Below are 19,847 nucleotides of genomic sequence, written 5' to 3' on the forward strand. Positions count from 1 at the left end.
AGTAAAGTAATATTGGACCGTCGTTCTTTAGTTTTCAATAGTGTATTATATATAAATAGCTTTTTAGCAGCTTCTTTCTGCTTTTTGTCTACTTTACCAGAACTTTTCATTTTCCTTTTGCTTTGTTCTTCAGCAAGTGCTTCTTTTTCTAACGTGTCTGTCAAAATCGCGCAAGCTCTCTTCTTTCTCTGGTTTTGTGTTTTTCTTGGTCCTGCCTTAGGCAAAGGCCGCAAGCTTTCAGGTGAAAAAACTCCAGTAGATGTAGATGGTATGGTGTTGTCATCAGGTGTTTCTGGAGCTATGGTTGCAAGTGCTGGCAGATTTGCTGTTATTTTCTGTCGACGGCGGCTGAGATATAAATTCGGGAACTGGACGATCAGTCACATATGATGGCGCGAAATCTGTATCAGAAAATATATCACGATTATAAGGATATATACCCCTTTTTGAAAATCCATTTATTATATTGGAACTTGTAGCTCCTAATGGCAAAGCTGTGGCAACAATTTTTGGTATTTCGTATATGCTAATTGTCTGTCCGGGGGGGTTGTTACGAAGTAAGAGTCTGCCCATGCATCCTGGGCAGAAGCCAAATATTTCTTGAAAGGCCCGAAGACTGACACGTCCAGTGACTAAAATTTGTGGGTGCAGTGTGGTGGGAATGAAAGCATTACCACTTCGTTGTTCTTTGCATATTCTACGGTCTCAATTGATAAATGTGATCAATGATTGTCCAGTAAAAGTAAAACAGGAGACTGTTTAGTAGGGCTTGTATGTTTAACGAAATGCTTCATAAAATCATAAAATTCTAAACCCAACCACTTGCATTTCCTGCACCGATGCATTCTGGAGGACCGTTTGAAATAAAATAGGGTTTAATTTTTTTTCTGGGAAAGACAAACATGGGTGGTATTGTATTCCCTATTGCTGATACGGCGGTAATTAGGGTTACATTAGTTCCACGCTCTCCTGAAGTAACAGCACCTATGTTTCTTTTTCCCTTCGCTGCTACTATTTTTGAAGGTTTTCTGACTGTAGACACGCCCGTTTCGTCTGTGTTCCAAATTCTTGATGGCGAAAATTTATATTTGTCCATAACGTTGGCAAGTTTTTCGAAAAACATATTAACATTATGTTTATTGAACGAGGTTGCTTAACTTAAGCTTGTCGGTTCAGGTTTTCTTATTGAGAGCAGAGGTTTTCTCTTTAAATAAGCCGTCAACCAGTCCTTTCTTGCCATTTTATTTATCTTCCAAGGTTCAGGAACGTTTAAGTTATATTTTGTTGCAAATTCGAAGGCTAGGCGTTTAACATCAATTGACGATAGATCATAAAAAATGGATGCCAATTTGAGCAAGTAATCTTTAAGAATTTCTTTTTGCTCTAAAGAATCTGCATCTCGAATGATCAAATCTGCAGAATGTTGCATCTCGTCAAGTTTTGACGAGATGCAACATATCCCATTGTTACTTCGTCTGGTCCATCTCCACTCTTTAATTTTTTTATGTATAGGACCAGTGTCGTTCGATTAATTCCAAATTCAGTTGCTGCGGTTCTAATACTTTTTCCCTCATTTTCAACTGCTTTTGCTGCATTAAATAGCTGTTCAATAGCAATTCAACACATAATAAAAAATGTATTTAGAACTGTTATTTTTTACTAAATATTATTAAAATAACACGGTTAAAAACAAATATTGTACTTAATTTAAAGTCCACAACTTTAAATAACGAAGTAGGACCAAAAACACATTCAATATCGATTTTTTACTTTCGCGTGCCAAAAAAAAAAATTGCCTTAAAGTTTGATATTGATGATTGAATATTGATTTCTTAAAAAGTGTTAGGTTTTTGTCATATGGTGCGTGGATCAACTATAGTCCCGTGGCTCAACTAGCCCCGCCCTACCCTACTTTAAAAAGATGCATAGATTAAATTGTAACAGCTATACCACGAAAAATAAGATTATATTATTACTTAAGTAAACGGTTTTACATCAATATTATTAAAAAAACAATTTAGCCACAACCACTTTATCCTTAAATCACAGCCCCTGATCCCAAAATTCATGTCTTCATCAATTACCGTGAAAACGCTGACATAAAAAACTTTTAACTAGCACCTGTTTTCAGATATAAGGCTTGCAACTTTCTTTGATGCTTATCGGTCCCACTTTTAACAAGTATTTAACTATTTTGACTTTCAGTGCATTACGCCAGACATCATTTATTTTGGTCACCTGTCAAAGAAGACAAGTGAAAAGCAAAAGTTTTGGTAGGTATCGAAAATAAATTATGACTGGCGCCGCCTATACCTGTGTATCTATGATATTTGGACCTATGGTTTGGCTTAACACGACTTTTATTACATTCGCAATTGAATAGCAAAACAAATTGCAAAAAACAACTCTTTAAGGCCAAAGCCTGACTAGACTTTTTTTCATTTTTTTTCAAATTGTTCTCCTCAAGAGAAGTCAATGTTTGAGAAACTTTTTCTACAACAAAATGAATGATTGCATTAGTAGTGTGGGATGTGTCACTTATTGGTTGTTTCTTTTAACTATGAACACAAAAAGTTCCCTATCATCGTTCGACCGATTGTATATCACCATATTAATTTTAACCATATTAAATATCGTAAATCACAGTATTTTATATGCCATAAACCATAGCAGACTTAAGAATTTTTAGTGGCTACAAAATTAGGTGCAAATATTGAGCGTGTTGTTGAAACCAAAATAAAACTTTTTTTCTATAAATATATGTCCTAAAATGCCCCTCAAGGAGCTACAGCCCGTGCAAATTACTTCAAGAAAATCGATTATTTAGAACCGTGACTACACTTGTCCGTTAAATCTAAATGCGTTTTGACATTTTCCGTCTCAAAAATGGTGTAAATCCAATTTTAGAGGTGGATTCAGGGATTACCCTTCAGATGGCCCTATCTTTTGTTTCTAATAGATAGGGCCATCAGAAAATTAATTAATAAGAAATTTAAAATTTGTTTCTTGTTGTATGTTTTCGATATAAATAATTGTTTTCGAGAAGATCTTTGGTAAATGAAAGAGGAGCATTAATAAACCCGAATAAATTATCAAATTAGAAAAAATAAAGTGGGTTGTGACTGCTTTAATTATTGTCAAATCGAATTAATTGTATTAAAAAAATGCAAGAACGGTTAATTTTAGATTTGCTAACTACATGGTGTTCTAGATTTTCAAATTTTTTATCGGAAACATAAAATACGTTTTTTTTAAACATTAGTATAGGAGGAGCATATTGAAAAACTAAATGAAATCCTGTCAATATATTTACATCACATTCACGCATCGATAAACTAAACCCCAGAAAATCTGATAATAGCCACATATAATACCCATCTAAAACTCAGATTACTAAGGGGTGCAAGTGGATTAAATACACATAAAAGTAAACACACGTGTATTCGCATAATTCAATATTACATGAAGCCTCTAAAGGTTTTGCATCCGATAGTTCGAAAAGACGAAATGGTTGAAAACAAAATAACCATCACTGATTGGGCACCAGAAATAAAATGTGATTAAGATATAGCCTTGTTGTGTAGAAAGAATATAGATTAGAAAATATCTTCATCAAGACAAATTTTGATAATTTAGCAGTGGCGCACAAAAGAACCTCTTTTACTAACTTAATGCTTGGATATGTATATTCATTTGCACTATCTAACATTCGATAGCATTATAGAAAACAGAAATTAAGGTGTTGGTCGTCTAATTTATTCACTAAAGTGGTTTGTTTACCTCCTATGAAGAAATCTGGTTTCGTATCAGTAAAAAGTTTGTAGGTACAGGGAAAAAGCATTACCTCCAAAATTAAATTTTTAAAATGGTTTTAGTGTTTTTAGTTATCGACGTATTTGACAAAGCATACGAGATTTTTTTAAATTCTGCAAAACAGAAAGGTTTTTTAACTAATATTACATTACAATTCTGTAACGCTAATGCTTAAATTTATTGGAACTCAGTCGAGTGTAAATTGATTGAATTAATAAAGTTAAGAGATTGATCGATCTGAAGAATCTTTAAATCTTTTGGCCACACTATTATTAATTTGTGTTTTATTTTTTTTTCAGAGGTCTTTTACTCTCATCCTCCAGGCTGTGGACCACAACAACTTTTCCATGCAAGGTAAGAACATAGTAATTTGATATACTGAACATAATAATTCACACAGACATAAATAATTATGCAAATAAAAAGAAAACTACTGTATTTGCCGCACTTGAGAGCCACTTAATTCCTCGTCAACAAGAAAAGTGCAAAGACGCGTAGGAAGGGACACAAGAGTCAATATAAGCACTCTTGTAAACGATTTCAAAATGGGATAAAATACTCTCGAAGCACTTATTAATGAATGTACAGGTCGCCCACGATTCCGAGGTGATTTGCAAATCTAAGAACCACCGCTTTGTACACAGTACGAAACCGTTTAGTACTCACTTATGGGACTCTACATATTTTGCACATTCTTGGTGTTTGTTGAATTTTATTCTGTACTTATTATTGTTGTTTAGAGAAAGTATAGAACTGGCCATAGAGACATTGCTTTTAATTAGAGCTTTACCTTATATTGAGTTAAATGTCTCTAGGTAAATTTAAATTAAAAATGTTAACTTTAAATTAATTTTTTTTCAGTCTATTAGTTCATTCAATAAGGTTTTCTTCTCTTAGAAATTCAAGTTTTTAAATACTATTTAATACATAACTTAAATTGGTGCGATTTACATATATTTATTAAGTTAAATTATTAAAGTTAACGCAGAATTTTTTTCACTCCATTTTTACACCAATTCATAGAATATCAAGCCTGCAGTAAAAACTGTTTTTAAACGTGAAAAATTTCAAAAAAGGAATTTTTGAATTTGATCAAGTCTTTTATTACATTATTTATATGTGAAAGTTTTACTGCAATAAAAGGCGCCCTATGCTAAACTCTTTGTTGAAATGAAGAAGTGTGACAATACGAAAAATTGTATGTAGACTCTGACTACGATTAAGGCGATTTTAGTATACATTTTAAATGGCACAAGTCCTACCAACGTCATCATATTTCACTAGCAAGATGTTAAATCACCAAAAAAAGACCTAACATGTCTTTTTTACATTTCTCATTTAAATATAAAAAAGGAAAATGATTTTTTTTTTAATTTTCTTTATCCTTTTCTGACATTTGAAAACAAACTAGATTAAAACACTTAATATAACCTTTTTGTATAGGAATTTCTTTCTAGTGGTGTAATAATATTCAGAGTGTATACATTTAAGAAAAAAAATTATTAATAACTCAATGTGTGCACTTTTTTTGACATGTTAAGATAAGCAGAAAAATGCATTTAAAAAACTTCGTTAATTTAACCAACATTTGCTATGTTAACCCACACTGCACTACAGGCAGCCTGTATATAATATTTTTCCTTTAGGGTAAAGTCGAAATTATACCCATTTGTAATGTCATTTTTGTTTATCTTTGTTTACCATATTCCAAACAACGGCGACAACAAACTTTTGAAAAAAATTGGTATCTGATGATTATTCATCTTTTATATACTAGGTTATGTGAAATATCCGTCACTGTCAATCAAAAATATTGGTTTGTCAACTTGTTCTTGAAAGTTATTTCGAAAAGTGTTAGATAATGCCTAAAAAAAGATATAATAGATATAATGAACAATCGCAGCTGATGATTTTAAATATATTGGCTTTTTTCAATTGGAAAAGGAACAAGTCCGAAACGGAATTGCATTTCAAATTGAGAATGTGATACAGCGAGCCGCAGATGCAACAAAATTAAGCACAACAACGATCGCAAATATAAAGAAGAATGGGACAAAATCAGATCAGGATTACGCAGCCCGTATATCTTCCAAACAAAAGACAGCAAAAACCAAAATTACAACATATTTGAAACATAGAATTCGGGACACAATTTATTCTATATACGCCAGAAAAGAATATGTAATATTGGCAACAACGCTTTGACAGGCCAAAGCGCACATAGGTGGGCCATCTGCCTGTCTCACCAAAAATCTACTACACCTAAAAAGACGCGAGATTCGGCTAGTGACAGGTCTTTTAACCGGTCACTGGCACTTAAGAAGCCATCTCCATACTATCGGTATTGCGGACAACCCGAAATGCCGATGGTGCTGTGAGGAGGATGAAACCGTTGACCATGTAGTCGGGGAGTGCCCAGCACTCACGCGCGCCAGGTTCAAATACGTGGGTAACACTTTCAGTGTACCGAGCGACTTTAAGTCCTTCAGTCGGTTTCTCTAAGCCGCATGACGGGTCCATCAGGAGACCTATATGCACAACTGCCTTGGCAGCCCATTCTTTCGTCAATTCAAATATTGGCAATAAGAGAAAAGTTCAGGAAAGAAATTGAATATTTTGAGTTTTCCATTGACTCCTTAAGAAGATGGATCAATAGAATAGGCTTCAAGTGGAAAAAATCAAATAACAGAAAATATTTGATGGACTTGCCAAATATTGTTTATAAAAGAATCAATTTTTTAAGGGAGTATATCAAAAATGGAAATGTAGGTCCGGAAGGTTTTACTCCAGTTTTCATTGACGAGACGTGAATTTTTAGCAAGGGATCATTTCGTAGTAGCTGGCAAGATGACACCAAGCACACGGATTCAAGGAAAAACAGTGAAGGTAAAAATTATCTGGTTATCTTTTTAGATTTTTTTTAACAAAAACTATTGCCCTCTAACCTCATAATTTCATCTGTTTCATATAATTTCTCTCTAAGACAATATGAGGGAATTTAACTCCATACACTACTCGTATGTGCATGGAACATTACTTATTAATTATATTAAATTAATGTTCTGGAAGAATGATTTCTAAAAGAAGAGAATTGAATTATCTTTTATTTTTAAGGTCATCGTTATATCGTGGTCCACGCCGGAACCAAAGATGGCTTCATCAAGGGTGCAAATTTAATATTCAAGAGTGGATTAAAGACGGGAGATTATCATGACAATATGAACAGGAAAAACTTCGAAAATTGGTGTAAAACTCAGCTGGTTCCAAATCTTCGCCCAAAGTCATTTATAATCATGGACAATGCAAGTTATGGTTTATTAGAAAAAAGAAGGAAGAAATCCCGAGAAAATCTTGGACAAAGCAGAGACTGGCCGAATGGTTGAAGAAAAAGAATATTGGCTTTCCAGAAAAAGCCATGAAAGATAAAATATAGAGTATTGCACGCAGAAACTGCCCTAGTGAAAAAAGGTACTTCCTTGATGAATATGTTAAACCTTTAGGACACAAAATGTTGCGACTGCCACCATATCATTGCCAGTTTAATGCAATTGAAATGGTATGGTCGGAATGTAAACGAAAATATGATCAATATATTTCCAATTTTAAGGGGTCACCTTCAGAAGTTCTGACTACATGGAAAAGGGTAATAAACGAAATTTGTATAGATTATTGGCAAAAATATGTTTCTCATACAGAAAAGGTAATTGAAAAGGCTTGGGAGGCAATACAAGTGTGTGACGCCTATGATATTCTGCCACTTGTGATTACGACTGACGAAGACGACGATGACGAAGACAATATCTCTGAATTCAGTTCTGACTCTGACAATACTGACGAGATTGATTAAGCTTTTTTTCCCCAGCAAATTTTATTTTATGATCGTCGTTTAAGTATTCAATCATATCGTTGCAATTTCATTAACTTGGTAATGCAATATGGCGTGTTTTTTTTTTTAATTTGTATGTTTTATTTTCTGGAATGGTATTTTCATTTTTAATGTGTTAACATATTCCTTTAAGCAGCATTTTTTTTCATGAACAAGTAAATTAAATTGTCAGTATTTAAATTTTTCCCAGTGAGTTAAAATAATTTTATACCATTATTCACAATTTTTGTAAGCTCGGTTTTGTTACGTCTACTGCTCGTGCCGAATTCTACTTTTCAAATATGTTGTAGATTTGGTTTTTGCGGTCTTTTGCTTGGAAAATATATGAGCAGCGTAATCCTAATCTGATTTTATCCCATTCTTCTTTATATTTGCGATCGTTGTTGTGCTCAATTTTGTTGCATCTGCGGCTCGCTCTAGCACATTCTCAATTTGAAGCGCAATTCCGTTTCGGACTTGTTGTTTATGTCCCATTATTTATGATTAATTATAATAATATTTGTTAATTGTTAAGTTTGTTAATAATACAATAAATACTACAAGATTTTTTAAAATTTTTAGGGAATGAAAGTATATACACGAATATAAAAACATAATAATATGCTGCTAAAATAAATCATTTGTTAATTTCTGAACGTATAAAAATACATAGCAGACTATTAATTTCTGAAGGCGATGGTAAAGTTTCTAACCTAATATTGATTGGCAAAAATATCTACGCCATACGTTTTTTCTCACCTGGATGACGTAACTACAAATGGGTATAATTTCGACTTTACTTACCTTAGAATATTGTAAGTGAATACCTATAAATTTATTTATAAGTATTATTTATAGAAGATGGCTAGCTGCAAACCATAGGCGAGGTTGTTCTCAGACAATGATGTCAAATCGATTTTCCAATTTCTCGTATAATATACAATATATATTTTTCTTAACCCACTAAATATTTTTTTAATCGGTTGTATTTTGTACCAGCTAAAAAACTTACTCTTTAAAATTTTCCATACTAATAACATATACATTGAGACTAATCAACAAACTTTTCAGAATAAAAAAAATGTTTTTAACAAAAAAGTTAATAAAAAAAAGCAACTTGACAACGTAGAATACCTCATATGTTTACAATGCTCAAGTATCTAGCGACAAGATCGAGAACGCAGCATAAGTCATTTGAAAGCAACCTATTTATAGTCCGCAGCCGCTGTTATCTAATCGATATAATGTCTGTATCTTCTAAAGGAATTTTAATAATTTTTTATCTAGATATTAACGATGAATAACTAAAACAATACAAACTAAGATTTTTTTGTAAAAATAAATAAAAAAAACTCCTAAAGCATTTGGATAACTTTTTTCTATAATATATATCTAAACCGATTTGAGATGATTGCAAACGTTTGTAGAAGTCGCTGGATATCGACCGGATACACATTATTGTGGCGATTACTGGTTCGAACAAGCGAAATATTTGCCAAATTATAACAATATATTTAAATACACATTTTAACTAATATTTTTGTAAAAAAATTATGGGAAAAGCTTAATTTTGGTATGCAATACTCAATAGCTGAGGAGCAGAGTTGCAAAACGCAGTTTGTCCAAATTTTCACATTTTGAACTAAAGGTGGCGCAACATTATTTAACCGAATTTCTCATTCAGTCATTTCACATCACTTTGGACGTTCAAATCGAATTTTGTACCATTTAAAATATATTGCGAAAATCCCCTAGACATGCAAAAAGCATTTAGTCCATCACCTTTAGACAAACAAAAAGTATTTTGTCCACAAGAAAAACAAATCGCGTTTGGTCCAGATGTAAACATGTTTGTTTTATAACCTAATTTCTGTCGGTGTAGTTTTAGTTTATGTACATGTATTTTGTGTTTGCTTCATAACTTTTTCGTGAAGTTTAAATCATAATGGAGTCTGTAGATGGTGAGCGCATTGTTGGTGATAGTGACCGGGGTAGCCGAAAGCGACAAATTAATTTAACAACTAGAGAAAGAAACAAACAAATGAGGTATGAATTTATTTTTTAATACTTATTTCTTTTTGTTACGACTTTATACTATTTTAAGGTATTCAAACCATGATCCCGATTTGGAGCAATTTGATATAGCTTGCAACCATAAAAATAATTCAAATTTAAAATGTCAGCAAGTGAATCGAGAAGATGTAATTAAACTTCGGGAAGTTTTTTTATAGAAAATCCAATAAAACCGTTCAAGATGGAATTTTAGCCAGTTACATTACTTTAGATATACCTAAACGAAAAAGGTGTCGCAAGGCTGATGGAAACCCTCACTCTTTTGCAGTAAAATATTGCGTGAGTTAAACTAAAAGTGCTCAAATCCCCACGCTGTTATATACATGTATTTTTATTTTAAAAAAATATGGATTTAAATTTTTTTTACCTATTAAAATTAAATATTTTTTTTAGCTTGAATTTTTCACCAAATTTTTTTTAGGTTTTCGTTAAGCAACAAAAATTGCAGGTTTGTCAGAAGTTTATAATGGCTGTTTACAATGTTGGTCAGAGGAGGGTGAATACCATTTGCAGGAAAGTGGGCAGAAAAGCATAAAAAAGGGGAGGGGATAGACGCACTTTTAAGTTTGTGGATAAACTGAATGCTGTAAGATCTTTTATTAGTCAGCTTAAGGAAAGGAAAGCCACTATGGAAGAAAAAAGTCTCGACGGATTTATGTATCATCAGAAAACAACATTTCTATACTTTGGGCAATTATATAACAAAAAAGCACCAAACAATCTGAAAGTAAATTACAAATATTTCAGCCGGGTGTTTAGTAAATACTTTAAAATAGGATTCGGTAGTCCCGCTACTGATGTCTGTAGCTACTGCGTTAGAACACAAACCAAAATTGGTATGTCTCAAATTGCTACACAAAAACAAAAGTTATCTACTGAACTAAAAGTGCATAAATTCCGTGCATCATAATTTCATAAATTAATGAAAGTTGAAGATCCCAATACCATTTCATATTGCTTTGATCTGCAACAGGTATTACCCAAGGTCCCTATTCAGGAGGCATTTTACGCCCAACAGCTGTCAATATACTTTTTTTGCATTACCAAACGTAATTGTAAAGAGCCAGTATTCTATACGTGGATGGAGCACCAAGCAGGTAGAGGGGCGACTGAGATATCTTCCGCTCTTATCGATTTTTTGAAAAAACTTAGATTTCCAGACAATGCGATGAAAAAACCCGTTTTTTTGCAGATGGGTGTGGAGGATAAAATAAAAATAATCATGTTGTGCATGCTTTAATGTTTTGGCTTCAAACGTTTTCATGTGAGCAGATTAGGGACATAGAAATTATATTTCCAATTAGAGGTCACTCTTATCTCCCCGCCGATCGTATCTTTGGACGCATTGAAAAAAGCTTAAGGTCTCATAGTATTATCAAAACTCCAGACCAATATTGGGATATCTACCAAAGTGGGTGGTGTACAAAAACTTGGAACTGACTGGCATTTACTTGACATAAAAAAACTTTTGCTGCATCTGAAAAAAGTGAATGGCATTCATTCTTGTCGAAAACTTTTGTTAAAGAAAAGAAGTTCCACCCATAATATTTTGTTGAAAACTGAGTTACTATATCACAAGTTTTTGGTAGTAATTTTACCCAAAAAGTTTTACCAAATGAGTATTTACTTATCCTAAATTTTCATAATTTTTTGGTAAAAGTCCTAACTCGGTAAGTCAGACTGATTCGTAGCACCAGTTTTTGATGTCTCCTGAAAATTTACAATTTTAGACAAACCGCATTTTGCAAGTCTGCTCCTCAGATATTCACAAATATGTCGTCGTTTATAATATGATAACCTACAAGGATGCCACCTAACTTGCCTGTGAAAGGAAGGATTTGAATTTCGTTTTGCCCAATATATGTAACCCACTTCAGACTTCTTTATCATTTTTCAGCAAAAAGGAAGCTTTTAACTTTATTCTTAATTAAAAAAAACGCACTGAAAGCACTTAAAATATCATTTAACTATACGAAAGTTAATAAAGATTACACCACCCAAACGTACACACCGAGCGCAGTTGCCCAGATACCTTTATCGACAGAATATATCCAGCCGAAATTTATCATTGCCGTTCTGAATGGAAATTTGGGATTTAAAGAATCCAAATTCAAAATATAAATTATTATTAGTGATTAATATAAATTTAGTACCGGGCCTTGAAAGCTTGGGCGACTTACGGAACACTAAAAAGCTTCTACTCCTCGAAAGTTAGATGGCGCTAAGAAGGCAAAACTAGTTAAACTACCGCTTTTACCGAGGGTGCACGGACTGTCAAGCATCAAATTATGTCATATAAAATACGACCATTTTTCATAGTTAAACTAACTTTCATTAATCGAATTTTCCGAAAAATCTTAACAAAATTAATTTGTTCTCATACTTTGCACAAAATTTTTCCAGTTGTTTAATTCAGTGTTTTGTGTGTCAGCTGTGATTAGTTTTTATTTAAATGTGCTGACACGTGGGATATAGTAAATTTATAAATAGGCAATGCCTGATTTAAATTGTTGTAAAAGAACTGAGATATAAACAGTAAAAACTTTAAATTGAATATAAGACATTGGCGACATGCCTCGTTTTTTAACAAGCCCAATATGTTTGATACTTGGGTTCAGATTGAAATCATGAAAATCTCAGTAATAAACAATTCTATGCATGTTAAAATTATTTTACTCCACATTCATTCAAGCTCAATTCAAGGAGGGGCCTTAAACCAGATGCCGTATTTTCGGTTAACCTCCCAGGCTTAATACAAGGTAAGTTAAATTGGTCTTCATAACAAGTGACCCCATCAGAGGTGTAGGCTTTAGCTTAATTTAATGAGAATCTGCTTGGGTTAAGCTAAGCTCTTTAATTAATAATTTAGTTTTTCATAGTAAAAAATACACTTTGTAAAAAAAATATACTTAACTCTAACTCTGTGTCTCTTAGACTCACTGCTGTGAGGCTAAAGAATATTTTGTATGATATATTTGAAATCAATAAAATAATATCTTTTTATTTCTTTGAGTCTAAGATGTATAGGACATGCCATTTAAAAATGTATTTTTTCAGATCAGGATTATAAAGAACTGACCACTTTTAATTACTGTTAAAGATAACAGAATATGCTGATGGATGAAAAGTTAAAAATTGCACCCAGGTCTTTAGTCATACCGTAGTATCCTAGACGGACTGCAATAGGGCAAAATGGGATAAGATTTTATTGTTTTAATGATTTTAAAAATTAATACTTCAAAATATGGTTTCTATTACTAGATATTGGATTCCAAAATAAATTATCCAGTGAAGCTCAATAGGAAGCAGAACTCATCTTGTTCCTGTATAGACTTTTTGACGGCCTCAATGTCAAAACATACTCAAAACATGACGCCAAATCTGAGAGAAGAGCAATTTCAGCAGTTTCAATGCATGAGCAATTTTATATCCTATACACATTTTAGAGTCAATTTTCAAAAGCAAATAGAAAATACGGTAACTGGTGTAAATTTTACTTTTAACATATTTACTTATTGCGTCTTTCATTATTAATTTCTTGATAGTTATTACATTTATAATATTTACTACGGAATTACTACTCATTACTACTCACTACTCGTAAATTGGGTAGGGAGTAACTCCTTGGTGAATTTATTACATTATTATTGATCTTTATACAATATTTACCATAACCTTTTGTAACATATTATAAATTCTACTTTATACACTTTGCTCACTTCCTTCTGCTGCTGTAATTTTTTTTATTGCCTCTTTATTTTGTAATTTATTGACAGTTATTTATTTTATAATATTTACCATATGAATTACTGCTGAATTGAGTAGGGAGTAATTCTTTTGTGAATTTATTATTTTCTTTTACCTTTATAAATTTACCATAAGCTTTTGTAACACTGTATAAATTATACTTTACAGATTTTGGTCTTCATACAAAAAAATTTCTAATTAAGTTGTAAGTTTATACATTGTGAAATTTGGACGAATTTTTATTTTTATTTAATGTTTAACAATTTTAAAATTTTTCATTGTATAAATTATGAATTATTTGCTATAATCTCTTTTTATAATAAAGTAATACATTTGGTAAATATTTTTTGTTTAATTTCTAAAACCCAGACCTATGTATCTAGTAGGAAATGTATTGGTCTTTCAGAAATTATAGTACGCAGATAGAAAAAGTGATAAACAGAAGACTTCGTTTAATATGGAGATAAAAAAAGTCTCAATTTGACACTTTTTCAATCTGCCTATTATAGTTTCCAAAAGAACCACACATTTCGCACTAATTTTAAGTGCACGGTATAATAGAGCGAAATTCAATTTTGGCCTGTTAGTACTACTTCTCGACATTCAGAGGGTGCAACATTCACCGCTTCAGTGTTCTATTGACTCTTATGAAAGTTTCCGGTCTAGGTAGTATTAATCTATGATTTAATCGCCTTGGTTATAAAAATAATAAAGAATGCAATTCAGTTTTTGCTAATTACGATAATTTATTATATTACTTTATTTTCTCCTGTTAAAATTAAGTAATCACTGAAATCATGGAATACTAAGCATGCTTATCAGCTAAATATCTTCTCTGCCCCCTCTGTAGATGTTGCGCTCAATCTAAAACAACCAATGTTTATTCTAGAGTATTCAATGTTCTAAGGTACTTACAATTCGGTGCATTGATCAAATGTATTGGTCCATTAATTTTGTGTTTAAATAAAAATAAAATAGCTTAAGAGTGGAGCGTTTCTTGACCAGAGTTTCCTCACATAAATCCCAATTTTAATTTTTTCAATTCTAGGGAGTTGCGAAATAACATTTAATACATGAGGGGGCACGTCAAAAAAACATTTTATACACCTTCAGTATATACCTTATTTTGTCTCAAATAATATTGTCAGCCTAATAAAAACTTATAATTTGACTTTTTAGCAATGAACGACATAATCGAGGAAGCGACATACTCCGGAATCATCGACCCCAGCCCGGAGTGGCACACGCTAAACCACAGGGGTCCAAAGGCTCACCTGACCTACAGAGTGCGCGTCAAATGTGATACTCATTACTACAACTCAACCTGTACAAAATTTTGCCGGCCCAGGGACGACAAGTTCGGCCATTTTGTCTGTGATGCTAACGGTGATAAGCAGTGTATAGAGGGATGGAAAGGAAATACTTGTGATATAGGTAAAACATTTAAAATATATATTTTGATACATACCCATTTTTTGTTTTTAATTTTAGCTGTATGTAAGACCAGATGTCATCCACAACATGGAAAATGTGATAATCCTGGGGAATGCAAGTAAGTTTTAAACTTTTAAACAAAAATACCTATCTGACCGATATAATTATTGAATGTTTAATTATTTGATTTTTATTGAAAGCATGAGTTTTAACGCCCCCATAAAAGCTTTCCTAGCTTCCCTAATGACTTTCTTGCACGAAGAAATGTATGCCTTTAACCTTAATAACTCATAAACTCACCATCAATCGCGATAACACTTCTTTTTAATTGCTATCAATAGAATACAAATAAGTCAATTAACGACGAAAGCTTTCCGAATAATAGCCGATTAGCCCTAGAACTAAAAAATTAAATCTCCGTAACTGTACACTTCGGTAGATAGACAGATAAGCAAATTAGGCACTTATTATACTGCCATATTGTTTTTTGGGAGTAATTGATTAACATATGAATGGGAGTTTTAATAAATATTCAACAAAGAACAAGAGAGACTCATCATAGCATAGTTACCGTGTTGGTCTGAGAATTTATATATTACAAGAACTATTAGGAGAATAAATCGTAAGAGGCATAAAGAAGAGATGTCAATTATTGAACGGGTAAATCAGATTGAGATTAGACAATGCTCTTCCACGGAATACGTGAGAATCTGCCCAGGTAATCTTTGCGGAAACGACTGCTTTCGTTATGGCCTTTTTAAAATCGATTTATTGATCGAACTAGTACGTATTGGTCCATTGATCTTGTATAAAAAAATGAGGAAACAGTTTAAGAGTGGTGAGTTTTTTGACCGTTTGAAAATAAATCCAGAAAAACCTCAATTTTTATTACATGTTTTTTATATTCTACATGTCTATTTTAGTAGTAATAAAAAGGGGAATTGGTTATTGATTTTTAAGTAAAAAAGGAAGTTTAAAAACATAATTTAATGCATAACCTTTATGGATACGTTCTACACCCACTTCACGTTGGATACGTTTTACACATTTAAAAATAATAAGTCTCTTGCAGTTAGATTTGTATTTTCGTTGATTCTCGGGTAGTCATTTTAATAAGTAAGTAATTTAAAACAATTAGTTATTCTAATAGCTATAAGAATAACTAATTTTTATCGAACATAATTTTAATTACTATTAAATAATAAATAACTATTAGTGAGGTACTATACAGGGTTTCATAGAATCAATGATACTGTATAATAAAACAAAAAATTTAACCTTAGTACAATAACTTTTTTTATATTTTAAATCATTTAATTTTTATTAAAGTTGCATTTTTTCTATTGTTATCCTGGGTTTTTTCTCCTAATCTTTTTTCAGCCTTTAGGTATGGTTCAACATTAAACTTTGGCGAGGTAGAGGTTTGCAAAAAACAGTAAAGTATTCAGGTACTAAAGCAATGGATAGCTGTTTATTATATAGGAATATGCCCGAAAGATGCGTGACCTTGCAGAGGTACTCTAGAAAGCAAATATTTCCTGAAACTTACACTTGGACAAAAAAATTAAGAATATGATTTCCAGTTGCATTAACAGTTGCAATAAGTGCTCTTGCATTCTGCCTCCTACCTTTTTATGCTAGCATTCTCATAGTATGCTGAACCGAGATCAATCATATTTCATCTGTATTCTATATTCACTCTGGGGAATAGCTAGAGTTCCTAAATCTACAATCTAATTTTTCCTATAACATGATACTATATTACCATAGTTGCAGTATCTATCATTAGTTATACGGGTTAATCTTAACTGGTCCCAATAACTCTAAGAAAAATCTTTAACAGAAACATAAAACCTACTTACTATCGTCCGGTTGCGAAATCATAAACGACATGCAACCAGGGACTCACGAAACTGATCACAGGCCGATTTACAAGAAGAACAGGATGGCCCCATAAAATCCGGTAATTACCTCGACTGTTACTCGCATAATTGCGTCGATTTTATTTAAATCCAACGGCCGTAAATATTCAGATCGACCATAAACCAGTACTAATTCGATAATACCCACAATACTTTTTCTGTTGAATAATAAATTGACGGTCCGCTTCTTGTAATACGTTGGTATAACTTAATTAAATGATACTTAAATAACTTCGCATAACTGAGATGTAGTTAAAATAAAGGATGTAAATGCTGCCTTGAAGGGTATCTTATTATGACATAAGTGCTTAAATGCGATCAGGTAGGCGCAATTTTTTGTTGTTCTCAAAAAGTTGTGTTGGTAAAAAATTCATTATTTGCCTATAATACCCAATGAGTTTTTTTCCGAAATAAAATTCTTCAAAATTGTGAAATATTTTCTTAATGAGTTATCGTTGTAATTATCCATTAATATAAATAGTATTGTAGGTCACAAATTAAATCAAAGTTATAATAATTATGCGAAGCAAAGTAGATTATTACAAAACGTTTTTTGATTTGAGGCAAGGCTAGTGATAAAGGTCGAATAGAGCAGAATCACTAATAATTGAAAGAAATGCTTAATCACAAAAAATTAAACTTACAATTTAAACTAAAATACTTAAGATTTTGACACAAAATTATACATAAAAGATATACGTAACATTTTTTTAATATGGCACCGAATTATTTAGTCAGTAATATAACTTCTAATTAGACTAGATCTAGAACTCGGCTCTCCCTCAGTTATATTAGATATCCGGATACACCGGATCTATAATAGATTTCTAGGCAACACCTCTATGAGATGACAAAGTGTAAAATAACGTTGTTCTTTTTAAATAAGGCTTAGACGTATCCATTTAGATTGTGCATTATATTTAAATCTTGATGTGTTTATATTGAAACACTGCAATTTTTTCGCATTGCGCACTTTTTAGGTCTATACTATACAGAGGTTCTAGGACAAAAAACAAGTGCTAGGTACAAGATTCATTAGCGATTGAGTATAACTCATTTAAATATATCGCAGGTAATAACGTTAATACACTTGAGTCTTTTTAGTTACAAATGTTTTTTCATTAATAATAACCAATTCTCGATATTCGATACCTCGTTGCAAATTGCATCTACTTATCAAACAAATGTTATACCAGACACCGGCTATTTAACACTAACTATGCGTACAGAAACTGAAGAGACCACCCGTTAAGAAACGCGAAACAAGGCACTTGTAACTTTATTTACCGTGGCTAATCGAAGCTATCTGTAGTCTCTTATGCTAGACCATCAAACTCTGATTTCAAAACATGTTCTTTCTAACTGTGGTCTTAGCGGAGGTATTGATGACTTGCGATTTCGTATGACGCCTAAACTTTGACGAGGCAACTAAATACCTTTAGATTATAAAGAAATATTTTACTTCTACTAAATACAAATTTTCTACTATTTACTAAATATATTTAGATTTTAAAGTAATATTTTACTTTTAGCTGCCGTCCAGGATGGAGAGGAGAATTTTGTGACCAATGCGAGCCCTACCCGGGATGTAAACATGGATATTGCAACGGATCGTCTTGGCAATGCATTTGTGACACCAACTGGGGAGGTATTCTATGTGACCAAGGTAAGTGGAAAAAACTGATTATAGTGCTCCACCCCATCCAAAAATTTAACATTAAGCTCCTACGTCGCCACTCAAGAAAAAAAACTCACAAAAACCGTCGACAACAGTTTTAAACAAAAATCTACATACATTAAGAGCTACCATGGTATTTAAAAGCACACTTGAAGCACCTGTGCCTTTATCCCACGGTGGTTTCGTTTTCTATCCCTCTTCCACTCTTCAGTCCGTGCGTATTCCGTCTCCGTTTGAAGGTCTTTGTTTTTTCGACGGGCACTCTTTCTGTTTAAATTGGTCTAAGTATATGCCAGGTATACTACATGAATATGCATGGTATCGGCGCAGTGAAGGCAAGAAAAATGTATCGATTGTAGAGGATGAATATTTTTAAGTTAGCAATGCAAATATTAAGTTATCGATTTTAATTTAATCGTATCTTTGTTTGCTTAGATGATTAGACAAAAAACAATAATACATCTCCTTATGCTAAATGATCATAAGTATAATAAATTATATATAGCCGATCTTACTTGAACTTAAACGTCTAAGTTTAAATACCATGATGTACCAGCCATAGCTCTCCCAGGAATAAATCATAGTAAAAAAGCTCCGGTTGTATAATAATAATTACAATTAATAATTAAAGTTCACGAACGTTTTCTACTCGGTGTGCATGGCATGTTGGTAGATGATAGCGCGGCGCTGATCAACAGGGCGTTTCGAAAAAAACGATCTATGCACTTCATTTTGCAACCGTACTGGTTGGGCGGTGCTTTTCACGAATTCGCGTCTTTTCTTCCACATCCAGCACAACCGTTATAACTTGAAGATTCCTTATTAACTTTACTGTAACGATTTGTTGCTCGGCCTGTCTAATGGCTGTCGTGAAAATAGCGTTTATATAATATGAGAGGTATGAGAGTATGTATATGATTTCGAGTTTTTATTATAAATAATAAGAGTATTATACTATTTTGAAAGATTTTAGAGATTATTATAATTAAAAAGGTCAACTTCTTTTATATAATCTATTAGTCTTTAGCTTACCATGACCCTCGCCGAAATAATAATTTACAGTATAGATATACTGTAACTTAGATTAGATTAGAACGAGGTGAAATCACTCTACTACGACTAGTATTCTCTCGGCCAATACTAAATGCTAGTCTTAAATCATTGTCCAATCATATGCCTAATAGTTGTAAGGGTTTTAGAGATGGTTTATGTCCTTCTGAATGCCATAATCGCCGAGAACGTATGTATGGTAGAACTCTTAGTACTCAGCATGCAAGTAGGTGTTCCTCTAGAGGTTCTTCCTCCTACCTCGAGA

General features: G+C 32.5%; 1 protein-coding gene across 1 annotated transcript in view; it reads left to right on the plus strand.

Moving 5' to 3' along the window:
• LOC126735702 (protein jagged-1b) overlaps positions 1 to 19,847 on the plus strand; it is a 196,801-nt gene that overhangs the window by 133,395 nt on the left and 43,559 nt on the right. Inside the window, exons 3-6 of the mRNA XM_050439771.1 lie at positions 4,113 to 4,167; positions 14,678 to 14,932; positions 14,990 to 15,050; positions 18,387 to 18,520. Coding sequence (XP_050295728.1) covers positions 4,113 to 4,167; positions 14,678 to 14,932; positions 14,990 to 15,050; positions 18,387 to 18,520 — 505 coding nt within the window. The remainder of the gene's footprint in view (positions 1 to 4,112; positions 4,168 to 14,677; positions 14,933 to 14,989; positions 15,051 to 18,386; positions 18,521 to 19,847) is intronic.

The sequence above is a fragment of the Anthonomus grandis genome, chromosome 4, assembly GCF_022605725.1.
Source record: "Anthonomus grandis grandis chromosome 4, icAntGran1.3, whole genome shotgun sequence".
Lineage (NCBI taxonomy): Eukaryota > Metazoa > Arthropoda > Insecta > Coleoptera > Curculionidae > Anthonomus > Anthonomus grandis.